The sequence below is a fragment of the Eretmochelys imbricata genome, chromosome 7 (genome assembly GCF_965152235.1).
Source record: "Eretmochelys imbricata isolate rEreImb1 chromosome 7, rEreImb1.hap1, whole genome shotgun sequence".
Classification (NCBI taxonomy): domain Eukaryota; kingdom Metazoa; phylum Chordata; order Testudines; family Cheloniidae; genus Eretmochelys; species Eretmochelys imbricata.
In genome coordinates this window covers 81212552-81227125 of record NC_135578.1, presented here as the reverse complement: position 1 = coordinate 81227125, position 14574 = coordinate 81212552, and the positions used below count along the sequence as shown (strand labels likewise).

At 45.1% G+C, this 14574-nt stretch overlaps 1 protein-coding gene across 1 annotated transcript in view; it reads right to left on the bottom strand.

Moving 5' to 3' along the window:
* MYPN (myopalladin) overlaps nucleotides 1-14574 on the bottom strand; it is a 90384-nt gene that overhangs the window by 49257 nt on the left and 26553 nt on the right. Inside the window, exon 6 of the mRNA XM_077822842.1 lies at nucleotides 132-203. Coding sequence (XP_077678968.1) covers nucleotides 132-203 — 72 coding nt within the window. The remainder of the gene's footprint in view (nucleotides 1-131; nucleotides 204-14574) is intronic.

The following is a 14574-nucleotide window of genomic DNA, read 5'->3' as shown; positions in this document are numbered from 1 at the left end:
CTGATAGACAAGAATGCTGTAGATTTCCTTTTTTGCTATATAGCAACAGTAGGAAACAATGTTTTAAGTTATGTATGCATAAAAATTAGTTGACTTGTTTCATTTTGAAATGTGTATTCAAAACAAATTACCTTTGTAAACACAGGAGCAGCTATTAAGGGTCTTCCATCCAATCCTTGCAAATAATTAGTGGGGCTTTGACTCTGGAGGTTAAGAGACATGCAATGGTGAAGTTTAGATATACAATGGGTATTATGCAGTAGACAAGAGAAACATACGATATCCCTCACACTTCAAATGGAATCTGCTGAAAAGTCAGAAGGCTCATTACCAGTCTATTTACATGTTACCTTGAAAGTGTTTTGTGTTCACAAGTTTATAACTGTTCCCTTCTCTAATAAATTCTGAGGAATTTATTTAGTTCAGGATAGTTATTACCAAATTAACAGGGAACATCCTCAAGTTGTTGCTACACTGAAATGTCCTTGCAGTTATATCAGTCCTTGCTTGACTGGCTACTGTACATCACTCTGCTCTGATTGGCTACTGTCCTCAGAACTTGGTCTATTTACCCATAACAAATGGCTGCCTCAGCATCTCACTTGACCCTTTCATAGCCCTACCCCACATAACCCCAATCCTGTCGCTATCTACTCATGTTTCTCCTCTGTGTCCTTTGAAAAAAGCGTATTCCCCACACCCTGCCCTCTGACCACCAACCCTGTATCTATTCTAGCATTTAAAAAACATGTATAAAATACATCTGCAGTTGTACCAGCAGTAGCAGCAGTGGGCGTGCTAGCATAGGTAAAACTCTAGAGATATGCCGAGCTCTTAAGCACATTGTGCTGTCTAATCCTGGTCATAGCAAGTCTTCTTGACAGTGGTAAAAATGCTGGGAGCTGGCAGAGCCCTGAGCTAGTGCTCCCACATTGTCACTGCTGGTGGGACCGACGAGGTGTTACTAATCGCAGAAAACATTTTAGAAAAAAGACTAGGGCTAAAGAGTAATTCCTCTGACTGGCTGAGACAGTCCATAATGAGATTTGTCTCTCAGTAACTGGACAACTATATCTTAGCATGTGCACTTCTAAATTTAAAATAAAATAAATAAAATAGACAATGGATTGATATGGCAGATTTGATTATACCACAGTTAAGCATAGTAACATGCAGATCTTTAAAGCATAATATACAAAAGTTTTCTTCTAAAACTATTGGCTGTTCATTTTTAAAAGTATGTTGAATGAGTTAATCTCCAAACTGGATAGGGAGCTTTATAGGCTGAAAGATAGGCTTTCCACACAAAAATCTTAGGAGAAATCCTATCCCCATTTAAGTCAATGGAGTTTTGCCATTGATTTCCATGGGGGACCCCTTGACTCTCCAGTCCAAACTTCGGATTGCAGGTAGGAAAATATATTCTACCCAGGGCTGGATTAACCATTAGGCTAGTAAGGCTATAGCCTTAGGCCCACCTATTTTTTAGGCCCTATTGGTCAGGCAGGGGTGCAGGCAGGGCCGGGGGAGGGGGAGAGGGGGCGGAGAGTGAGCTTCCTCATGTAGCCCTACTGGAGCACTTCCCTGCCAGCAGGAAAGGCAAAGCAGCCCCCTGTGGCTAGGAAGGAGCTCAGCCAGTAGCCATCACCAGCTGGAGGAACACACTGCCAGGTATCCGCTTAACACTGGTGACCGGACACTAAAAATCCAGTTACCATGGGAACCCATGCCAGCTATGGGTGTAGTTTAAGCAGGTATTATTCCCCCACTCCCAATTTCTCCAGAGCTCTGCTTAGCTGTCAGGGAGGGAAGAGGCTCCCTCTGTCCCTCTCCTCTGCTGAGCCTGACAGACAGCTCCAGGAAGCTTCCTCCTGGGTCCTAGTGCCTGTAACCATAATCTTTTATGTGTGCTGAGTCCCGTTTCTGGACAACTGGTGAGTGCCTGTGGGAGGGCAGGGCAAGGGGCTGGCAGGGGAAGAGCCAGTACCAGAGCGGTAGGGTGGGCAGCTTGCACAGAATCTGCACAAACTCTATCCCGCTCCAGGCAGAACTATTGCCCCTCCCATGTATAAGGAATAAATGCCCACACATTTGTAGGAAAAACAAAACAAAACATCCCATTCTGGATACCAGTACTTTAACTTTTACAGAACCTTCCATCGAGGGGCTTCAGATTTATGATACACTGTGTTCAATACTGTATTGAACTGTATTAAAAATCAAAGAAATCCAATCTTTTTCTTTGATGTATTTTTCTGCACTGGGATGCACAGGGAACCAAGCTATTTCCTTATGATCAGCCTAGTTCCACAGGCCAATGCATCTTTGTACTTTTAAGGGGTTGCAAAAGTACTGGAGGAAGCTCAACACACAATGTTGAAGGTTTCTCCCTCCCCTCTCCCTCAGGATTTTAAATCCACTTCTTAGCAGGCTATGATAGAAAGATTGGCTGAATAGACTAAAGGCAAATTCTGTCCATTTGCTGGTACTCTAGCAGTTCAATCCATCATAAAAGTACCTCACATTTAATTTCTTTTGAGTTTCATTCCAAAAACTTAAAGTTAAATAAACCTGAAGTTAGTCCTCATTTTTCTGCCCCAACTAAAACTAACTTCTTTCCCAAGTGGAAAATGTTGGGTAAGCATGGAATGTGATTTGAGAAGGGAATGAGAACACAGGCCAATTCCTGCTGACAGGTACACCTGTGTAGCTTTATTGACTTCAGGGAGAACAGATTTTTGCACAAGAATAGATTTTGGTCCCTTCTGCTTTTTCACACCTGGTATAAGCGGAATCTCATTTACTTTCCTCCCCTAAACTCTGAGCACTTTAAGGAAAAAAATAAGCAAGGTCTGCTTGATTTACACACGCAAATGAAACAGAAACACCAGCCTTAAACAAACACCAGACCTGATGTAACAAGGGTGTCACTACAGCAGCCTTGGTTGGACTGTTCTTTTGAAAGATCCCTAATGGTTCTTTTAAGATGCTGATTTTCAGTGAAGTCTTCTTGTTCAGGGGGGCAGAGAACACAACAGGGAATAGCTCTGTTTTGTCAGTTCCTAGTCATTCAAAAGCTGAAAGGCTTTAGATTGTTTGTTTAATCTTTTTACAGTGATTTTGAAGAGCTAACATAGTACAGAAGTGCTAAATATTATGACTGGGCAACCATCTAAAGATCTGTGTCCCTTCTAGCTGTTACCTTTTTCTTACAGAAAGCTTAAAACAAACAAATGCAAACCATAAGAGGCTGGTGCACACAGAACTCATGCTTAAAACACCTCATGTCGGAGCTGGTGATCACCCATTCTAGATAATACAGGGGACTGGACTAGATGACCTCTTGAGGTCCCTTCAAGTCCGATGATTCTATTCTATGATTCTAATTGTGGAAGAGCTTGGTGACAGAATGGCCTGATGTGGTGAATCACTGGAGATTAACGACACAAACTGGGTATCATCCCACAAATAATATTTGGGTTCAATGTCAAAACAGTAATTCATTGTCCTCAGCCAGTGCAACACTGGGAGGCAGCTTTCAGCGCAAGACAGCCTAAAATACAATGCCATCCAATGTAATTTTCCCACTACTACTTCCTCTACTTCAGTGGATTTTACACTTGCGTGGTGTTCTTGTACATAATAAAAGCTGACTGCCTCCCAGACTGCAGTCAGAGTGAGATAGGGATGTGGTGTAGAGTCCATAGCTTGGGGGAAATGCCTGCAGGGCTTGGCTTTGCCCTGTGCCATGCACTGAGCTAAGGGTAGAAGCACAAGGTTAAAAGAGGTGAGCAGGATGGAGAATGTTGCAGTGTGTATCCTCATATAGATGAACACTCCACTACCTAGGAGGAAGGATGCCTAAGCCCTGGTCTACACTAGGAGTTTAGGTCGAATTTAGCAGCATTAAATCAATGTAAACCTGCACCCGTCCACACGATGAAGCCCTTTTTTCGACTTAAAGGGCTCTTAAAATCGATTTCCTTAATCCACCTCTGACAAGTGGATTAGCGCTTAAATCGGCCTTGCCGGGTCGAATTTGGGGTACTGTGGATGCAATTAGACAGTATTGGCATCCGGGAGCTATCCCAGAGTGCTCTATTGTGACCGCTCTGGACAGCACTCTCAACTTAGATGCACTGGCCCGGTAGACAGAAAAGGCCCGTGAACTTTTGAATTTCAATTTCCTGTTTGCATGGTCACTTGCAGCTTGCCACACTGGTCAGAGCTCATCAGGCTGAAGAGAGTAAGTGGCAGGCTGAAGAGAGAAAGTGGGGGGCTGAAGAGAGGGCTGAAGCTCAAATGTGGCGGCAGCATGATGAGAGGAGTCAGGATTCAATGCTGAGGCTGCTGGAGGATCAAACTAATATGCTCCAGCGTATGGTTGAGCTGCAGGAAAGGCAGCAGGAGCACAGACCGCCGCTACAGCCCCTGTGTAACCAACTGCCCTCCTCCCCACGTTCCATAGCCTTCTCACCCGGACGCCCAAGAACGCGGTGGGGGGGCCTCCGGCCACCCGGCCACTCCACCCCAGAGGATTGCCCAAGCAACAGAAGGCCGGCATTCAATAAGTTTTAAAGTTTTAAACTTTTAAAGTGCTGTGTGGCCTTGTCCTTCCCTCCTCCACCACCCCTCCTGGTGCTTCTCTCCTCCACCACCCCTCCTGGGCTACCTTGGCAGTTATCCCCCTATTTGTGTGATGAATTAATAAAGAATGCATGAATGTGAAGCAACAATGACTTTATTGCCTCTGACAGCGGTGAGTGAAGGGAGGAGGGGAGGGTGGTTAACTTACAGGGAAGTAGAGTGAACCAAGAGGCGGGGGGTTTCATCAAGGAGAAACAAACAGAACTTTCATACTGTAGCCTGTCCAGTCATGAAACTGGTTTTCAAAGCTTCTCTGATGCGCATCACGCCCTCCTGTGCTCTTCTAACCGCCCTGGTGTCTGGCTGTGCAAAACCAGCAGCCAGGTGATTTGCTTCAACCTCCCACCCCGCCATAAACGTCTCTCCCTTACTCTCACAGATATTATGGAGCGCACAGCAAGCAGTAATAACAGTGGGAATATTGGTTTCGCTGAGGTCTAACTGAGTCAGTAAACTGCGCCAGCGCGCTTTTAAACGTCCAAGTGCACATTCTACCACCATTCTGCACTTGCTCAGCCTGTAGTTGAACAGCTCCTGACTACTGTCCAGGCTGCCTGTGTATGGCTTCATGAGCCATGGCATTAAGGGGTAGGCTGGGTCCCCAACGATAACTATAGGCATTTCAACATCCCCAACGGTTATTTTCTGGTCTGGGAATAAAGTCCCTTCTTGCAGCTTTTGAAACAGACCAGAGTTCCTGAAGATGCGAGCGTCATGTACCTTTCCCAGCCATCCCACGTTGATGTTGGTGAAACGTCCCTTGTGATCCACCAGTGCTTGCAGCACTATTGATTGCGTGGGCTACTTGCATCACAGCAGCCCCCACAGTAGATTTGCCCACTCCAAATTGATTCCGGACTGACCGGTAACTGTCTGACATTGCAAGCTTCCACACGGCTATTGCCACTCGCTTCTCAACTGTGAGGGCTGCTCTCATCTTGGTGTTCTTGCGCCTCAGGGCAGGGGAAAGCAAGTCACAAAGTTCCATAAAAGTGCCCTTACGCATGCGAAAGTTTCTCAACCACTGGGAATCGTCCCAGACCTGCAACACTGTGCAGTCCCACCAGTCTGTGCTTTTTTCCCGGACCCAGAATCGGCATTCCACCGCATGAACCTGGCCCATTAGCACCATGATGCCCACATTGCCAGGGCCCGTGCTTTGAGCAAGTCTGTGTCCATGTCCTCATCACTCTCGTCAGTGTGCTGATCTTGCCTACTGTCCCGATTTTGCTTTGCCAGGTTCTGGTGCTGCATATACTGCTGGCTAATGCGCGTGGTGTTTAATGTGCTCCTAATTGCCAAAGTGATCTGAGCGGGCTCCATGCTTGCCGTGGTATGGCGTCTGCACAGAAAAAAGGTGCAGAACAATTGTCTGCCATTGCTCTGACGGAGGGAGGGGCAACTGACGACATGGCTTACAGGGAATTAAAATCAACAAAGGGGGTGGCTTTGTGAGAAGCTGAATGGCCCCCTCAAGGATAGAACTCAAAACCTCAAGGATAGAACTCAAAACTGGGTTTGGCAGGCCACTGATTTCACAGAGGGAAAGAGGAGAAAATGAATACAAAACAAATCTGGTCTATTTCTCGTTTTGAGCCACTTCATCTATCTTTGTACATCTTGCTGGCAGCAGACTATGCAGTACGACTGCTAGCTGTCATCATCTCCTGGGTGCTTGGCAGAAGACGGTGCAGTATGACGACTAGCCATCATCTTCTGCTGGCTGGAGGTTAAAAGACAGTGCACTGCCGGTAGGACTGAATCACCACGAGACGAAACTTAAAAGGGAAATGACCTGGCTGAGTCACTCCCATGTTTGCCCAGGCGCCCGATTAAAAGAGCACCCAGGACTACGTCGATGACGGCTACCAGTCATACTGCACTGTCTGCTGCCAAAAGGCAATTAACTGCTGCTGTGTAGCAATGCAGTACCACATCTGCCAGCACCCAGGAGACATACGGTGACGGTTTGCTGAGTGGGCTCCATGGTTGCTGTGGTATGGCGTCTGCACAGGTAACTCAAGAAAAAAGGTGCAAAACGATTGTCTGCCCTTGCTTTCATGGAGGGAGGGAGGGAATGGGGGCCTGACGATATGTACCCAGAACCACCCACGACAATGTTTTAGCCCCATCAGGCACTGGGATTTCTACCCAGAATTCAGATGGGCGGTGGAGACTGCGGGAACTGTGGGATAGCCACCCACAGTGCAACGCTCTGGAAGTTGACAGTTGCCTCGGTACTGTGGACACACTCCGCCGACTACATGCACTTAGAGCACTTGTGTGGGGACACACACAATCAACTGTATAAAACCGCTTTCTACAAAACTGACTTTTATAAATTCGACCTAATTTCGTAGTGTAGACATACCCTAAGAGAAGGACAGTGCAGCATCCCTCGTGCTACCTCTTACTCAGAAGTATCTGTTTGAAGAATTGAGTGTAGTGAGAGTAGAATAAACATTTTAAATTTAAATAAATAAATAATATGTAAATATGTATGTAGCTAAATATTTGATGACTTCATAATTTTTTTTGCAATATGTAATTCATACTTTGGCCCTTCACTCCCATTAGCCTGAGGCCCTTCATAACCTTAATCCAGCCCTGATTCCACCATGAGTTTTCTTTCTAAATTTGTTAAGCACTCTTACTAAATTTGAAGACTTTAGTTTTACTTATTGAACAGCCCATTTAAGCAAAATTAAACAAATGTATATAAATCATTGCTCACAGTTACAACTACAGCCCACCTTGTAAAATGGCTGTATGATAGGCAAAAAGCCCCCGTGATTTCTAATCAAATCAATACACTGGTTCTTTACTAAGAAAAAATGGAACAAAGAACAAGAGAAATTGGAGAAGTGTTTGCCTGAATTTCTTGTTAATGAACTATAAATTGAAAAACCATTCAGGTATTGTGTACCAAAGAAACACAAAACACATTTGGTTTTCCTTCATAAAATTATTCTACAAAGGGAGATGGCTACACAGGCTTTATAGCAGCATGCAAGGGGAATCCTTAGCAGGCTGAATTGTGACCAGCTTTATGTTAAGTGTGCTTTGTGTTACTAGAATGTCACAAAGTAGATTTAGTGGGGGTAGCAAACTGCATAGAACTTGCAAGGAGGAGCACAGGTTGCAGGAGGGAAGAGTTTGGAGGCGGTACGAGTAGGGTTTTTTGACTGGAAGACCCATTGAAAAGGGATCGTGGTGGCTCTGGTCAACACTGCTGACCAGGCCATTAAAAGTTCAGTTGGCTGCCCACAGTGGAGCAGGCAGGGTGCCTGCCCAGCTCCACGCAGCTCCCAGAAAGCTGCCAGCATCTCCCTCTGGTTCCTAGGATTATGGGATGCCAGGGGAGCTCCACGCACTGCTTTCCCCTCTCCCCCTAGCACCGGCTCCGCAGTTCCCGGACAATGGGAGCTGTTGGGGTGGCGCTTGCAGGCAGGGACAGTGTGCAGACTGCAGAGCCACCTGGCAGTGCCTCCACCTAGGAGCCAGACATGCCGGCAGCTTCCCGGGAGCTACCTGAGGTAAGTGCTGCCCAGAGCCCCCACCCCAAACCTCCTCCCATGCCCCAACCCCCTACTCCAGCCCTGAGCCCCCTCCTGCAATCTGAACCCCTCGGCCCTAGCCCGGAGTCCCCTCCGACACCCTGAACCCCTCATTTCTGGCCCCACTTTGGAGCCTGTGCCACCTGCCCAGAGCTCGTACCCGCTCCCACATCCCAACATCCTGCCCCAGCCTGGAGCCCCCTCCCACACTCTGAACCCTTTGGCCCCTACCCTGAGCCCAAAGTCCCTCCTGCACCCCATACTCCTCATCGCCAGCCCCACCCCAGACCCCTCATCCCCAGCTGGAGCTTTCACCCACTCTCGTACCCCAATCTCGTGCCTCAGCCCAGTGAAAATGAGCGAGGGTGGGGGAGAGCGAGCGATGGGGGGGGGCGGATGGAGTGAGCAGGGGCGGAGCCTCAGAGAAGGGGCATGACGGGGCGTGGCAAGGGCATTAGGTTTTCTGCAAATAGGGAGTGGGCAACCCTAGTTACGAGGAAGCCAGTTTGTGTGCATGTGACTAGAATGATAGCTACAGTTGCTTTTCTGTAAATAATTTTCATAATAAAAAGCCTGTTTAGTTTTACAGTCATGAGTTCTTTCATGGCATTACCTAGTATACAGTATGAAAAACAATGGGGTTCAGGATCCAGACTAGGATATTTAAACTGGAGAAAAGAAGTTGATCTGTAGAAGACTGATAACGGTAGTAATCTTCCTGGGTATGCTGTTGCCTGTGTACCACTAAACCTTTTAAAAAGAGTTGTTTGACTATGTTAACCCTAAAAAAGAGGACTGAATTCTTCATTACAGGCATTGTATCTGCCATGGGTACTGCAGCAAGGCAAATCCATGTAGGCTGCCTGAGAGGTAGGCTCCTTTTAAGTGAGCATTCCGATTTACAAAATACTTAGGGGGTGTTAATTCTTAGAAATTTAAATCATACATGTGACCTTCATCTGCCAAAGCAAACAGATTTACAGAGGTGGAATACCTCAGCACTGACCTTACTCAGCTGGGTGAGTGGAATCAAAATGAAAATATCATGCTGCTGGCAGAGTTTCTCTAATCTACATTGCATAACTTGCTGACGAAAACTTGATATACAATTCCTTTCTGGGGGAGGAGAAATAGCCCAAAAGCAGTATAATTAAATTTTCAGTTTCACTGGAGAGAGGAGGCTTTCAAATTTCAAAGGCAGTCTCTTACAAGCCAACAAAATTGAAACTGATGACTTTTTCTGGACAACTGATGGACTTGCTTGCATGCCCCAGGCAATGCTGTCAAAGCTGGGTTCACTCAAAGGACCTGTTCTTGTTGAAGTCAACAGCAAATTCCCATTAGTTCAGTGATTTAGCATCAGGTTGGACGTTACCAGCCTAATTCCAGGAAATGGAGAAATTTACCATGGTGCAGCAGACCTCATTTTTACATAGGCATCTAAAATCCGTGTTGACTGATATCTTGAAAATGTCTGGTAAAGAGCTGAAAAGTATAGCAGGCTCCCCAGGGTAGTACAATCAAGATTTTTAGTTCATCAGAATTTAAGAGTGAGGAGTGTGACCCAAGGACTACTTGATGGCCACTGGCAGACAGGAAACAGGGGTACATAGGGTTACAGGTATCCCCTGGGTTCACCAAAAGAGGTCATGTAAGGTCTCTACTGAAAGCATGTGTCACATTCGTCGTCATAATTATTGTGAAATGTATCTGCAGATAATGTGTAATCAGTTTTGTACATATACAGAACATTATATCCTTAAGGTCTTGTAGGTAAAGGCAGGTCACACAGAGATAATATGCAATGAGTCAGACTTCTCCAGGCAGGAGATAGGAGATACTTATCTCCCTGGCTGACCATTGTGTATTGTGTATTTTACAATGGAAGTCTATTTGCATATTAATTCAAATGCTTATGAATAGATTGCGAGTGCTAGAGGAAAAAACAACAGAGGGGTTATCCTGTTTACAAGTACAGATAATGAACTTTTAGGGGTGTAACTGGGGGAAACAGAGGTGCACTGGGCATCCTTCAGTCTGGGCAGAGAAACTGGCAATGGGCTTGATCTTATGAAAGGAGGATCTCAGCCATCTTGGCTGAAAACACTGGAGAAAGGATTTGGGGTAAGCCATGCTATATGAGGCTAAGGAATGTCCCGTGAATTAAGTTTAGGCTCTAGAAAGCATGTTATGATTTTGTTTTATATGTAACCATTTGTTTCCAATATTTTTACTTACTATAATTCGAATTTTTGTTCTTTGATAATAAATGTAATCTTGTTTTCACTATAAATATATATATAAATGTGATGTGTTAAGAAGAGTGGTGATCCTGAGTCACAGGTAGTAAGCTGATGTGTACTCTTCCTTTGGGAGTAGAGAATCTATAAATTCAGTGAGTGTTCAGTGGGTCATGGGCTGGGCAGGCCTGAGGGAGGCTTCGAGGCCTTGGGGGTTAATGTGTGTCTATTGCTAACATAGACAGCAAGAATCAGGGAACTGACAAGACATCCTAATGCTAAGGTCAGGTGGTAGCGAGGGGCCTCATGACCCTAGGTATCCCTGGAAAGCATCACAGAGAGTTTTCTATACATAAGGGGCCAGATTTTTAAAGGTATTCAAGTGCCTAAAGATACAGGTAGGCATTAGGTGGGCTTTTGTAAATTCCACTGGGTAACTACCTGCATCTTTGAGTGCCCAAATATCTTTACAAATCTGGCCCAAGATGGCTAATTGTTTCACAGTAACTTGCTACTGTATACAGACTTCTTATGCAGATGTATAAACCTTTCAGTTCTTGTAAGTGAGATGTGCTAATGACTATGATGGTGAGCCTTTGGTTAACTAAACTGAGCCTCTGAGGTGAAAATGACTTACAGAAATCACAAGGTAATCTTATTTTGATAGCATATAGAAGCACATTTTAAGATGGCCTTTAATTTTGCTGAAGTAAATTGTGTATGCAACCATGGGAGCACAATTTCTGCATTTGTGTTTGCAAACTGGACATTTGCACACCTAACTACTCAATTTGTGTTTAATTCAAGTATAAAAGTACAAAATGAAAGCCCACTCTTGAAAATGTGACCCTCAAAGTCTGTAGGAGAAAAAAGCTGATGAGCAATTAAGTCGTTAGAGTCCATAGGAGGAAAACAAAACAACGGTAAGAGATTATTTTCCAGGAAAAGATGGGTGAGTGAAAACTACTTTGAATATCCTTATACACATCCTCCTCTCTGTACTGGTATAGTGTCACAGAATGAAAGGCCTGTTCCCTTGTCAATCAGAACTGATATACAGCACTTTGTCTCTTGAGAGCATGCCTCATCTATATGATTTCACATAAGAAAATGGAAAAGATAATGAAGGTGTAGAGAGTTTAACAAAGGAGGACTTGTACCTACTGTGTCTAACACCTTGGCTATTATCCATTTTACTCCCTCCTAATAGACCTAAGATGTCCAGTTAAATGGGTATCTTTACTTTGTGCTATTGTTACCACGATTCCATTGTGTAACTGCCATTATTTACATTTAACTTCCTGAAAGAAATTCAGCTCTCAGTTACAGTGGTGTACATCCAGAGTAACTCTGCTTTAAAGGAGGTTAATTCAGCTATACCGTAATATAAGTGAGAGCTGAATTTGGTGCACTATTTTGTTAGCTCATCAAGCCATAAAATATAGTAAAAATGTGTTGTACAAATAATATTTTGCCAGTGTATTTCATACCTTTCCTAAATATTATATAGGTACAATACAATACACCACTAACTATCTGTATAATGAAGTCCGGCGAAATAAATAGCTCATTTATACTCTTGGCAAAGAGTAGGCAAATAGGCTTAGACATAACATTTTAAGGAAGTTGGTCATCAAGGATTCAGTCATATCTGCTCACAACTTTTCAATTAAACAATATGGCTAGCGGTTTCCTGTACAGAGGGAAATAGTTTACTCTTAAAGGCAAATATTCTGCCTTCAGAAAGGAGAAGAATTATAAGCTAAGATCAATTAGAAAACTCTAAATAGGAATATTAAAATATGAAATAATATGCTAAATAAAAACATTATAGAAACTATTTTAACACAAATCATAGCAGTGTCACTGAATTAAAATTAATTGCAATGAGTCCCATCAGGAAAAAAGAGGCTACATTATATGATATGTCTATCACTACTGAATGTGAACAAATCAGTCTGTAATGTGAAGACACTAATGAACTGATCTACAGATGCAACTGCCCTTTACTACATGGAATGTCTGACCTGGTAGAGAGTGCATGAATTCCCTCTATTGGCTGAGATGGTACAGCTGCTCCTTTTGCTCATTGCCTCATAGTCTTAGCCCTGATCTACACTAGGAGTAGAGGTTGAATTTAGCTGCGTTAAATCAATTTAACCCTGCACCTGTCCACACGATGAAGCCCTTTTTTTTGACTTAGAGGGCTCTTAAAATCCATTTCCTTACTCCACCCCCGACAAGGGGATTAGCCCTGAAATTGGCCTTGCTGGGTCGAATTTGGGGTACTGTGGACCAATTTGACAGTATTGGCCTCTGGGAGCTATCTCAGAGTGCTCCATTGTGACCACTCTGGACAGCACTCTCAACTCAGATGCACTGGCCAGGTAAAGGCCTGCGAACTTTTGAATTTCAATTTCCTGTTTGGACAGCGTGGCAAGCTGCAGGTGAGTGCAGAGCTTGTCAGCAGAGGTGACCATGCAGAGCTCATCAGCAGAGGGGACCATGAAGAAGTCCAGAATCGCAAAAGAGCTCCAACATGGACCGAACAGGAGGTATGGGATCTGATCGCTGTATGGGGAGAGGAATCCATGCTATCAGAACTCCATTCCAGTTTTTGAAATGCCAAAACATTTGTCAAAATCTCCCAGGGCATGAAGGACAGAGGCCATAACAGGGACCTGAAGCAGTGCCACGTGGAAACTTAAGGAGCTGAGGCAAGCCTACCAGAAAACCAGAGAGGCAAACGGCCTCTCCGGGTCAGAGCCCCAAACATGCCACTTCTATGATGAGCTGCATGCCATTTTAGGGGGTTCAGCCACCACTATCCCAGCTGTGTTGTTTGACTCCTTCAGTGGAAATGGAGGCAACACGGAAGCAAGTTTTGGGGATGAGGAAGATGATGATGATGAAGTTGTAGATAGCTCACAGCAAGCAAGCGGAGAAACCGCTTTTCCCGACAGCCAAGAACTGTTTCTCACCCTGGACCTGGAGCCAGTACCCCCGGAACCCACCCAAGGCTGCCTCCCGGACCCGCCAGGTGGAGAAGGGACCTCTGGTGAGTGTACCTTTTAAAATACTATACATGGTTTAAAAGCAAGCATGTTTAATGATTAATTTGCCCTGGCATTCGCGGCTCTCCTGGATGTACTCCCAAAGCCTTTGCAAAAGGTTTCTGGGGAGGGCATCCTTATTCTGGCCACTGTGGTAGGACACTTTACCACTCCAGGCCAGTAGCACATACTTGGAAATCATTGTAGAACAAAGCATTGCAGTGTATGTTTGCTGGCATTCAAACAACATCCGTTCTTTATCTCTCTTTGTTATCCTCAGGAGAGTGATATCATTCATGGTCACCTGGTTGAAATAGGGTTCTTTTCTTAAGGGGACATTCAGAGGTGCTGTTCCTGCTGGGCTGTTTGCCTGTGGCTGAACAGAAATGTTCCCCGCTGTTAGCCATGTGGAAGAGTGAGGGTTGAGGGGCTAGCCACGTGGTGGGGGGAGGCAAAATGCGACCTTGGAACGAAAGCACATGTGCTATGTATGTAATGTTAACAGCAAGGTTTACCGTGAAAGAGTGTACCCATTGTGCTATAAAATGTGTCTTTTGAAATACCACTGTCCTGTTTTTTTCCTCCACCAGCTGCATGTGTTTCAAGTATTACAGGATCTTCTCCTTCCCAGAGACTAGTGAAGATTAGAAGGTGAAAAAAATGCACTTGCAATGAAATGTTCTCTGAGCTCATGCTGTCCTCCCACTCTGACAGAGCACATATGAATGCGTGAAGGCAGACAATGTCAGAGTGCAGGAAAGCACAAAATGACCGGGAGGAGAGGTGGCGAGTGGAAGAGAGTAAGTGGCGGGCTGAAGAGAGGGCTGAAGCTGAAAGGTGGCAGCAGCATGATGAGAGGAGGCAGGATTCAATGCTGAGGCTGCTGGAGGATCAAACTAATATGCTCCAGCGTATGGTTGAGCTGCAGGAAAGGCAGCAGGAGCAAAGACCGCCACTACAGCCCCTGTGTAACCAACCGCCTTCCTCCCCAAGTTCCATAGCCTCCTCACCCAGATGCCCAAGAACACGGTGAGGTGCCCTCCGGTCACCCAGCCACTCCACCCCAGAGGATTGCCC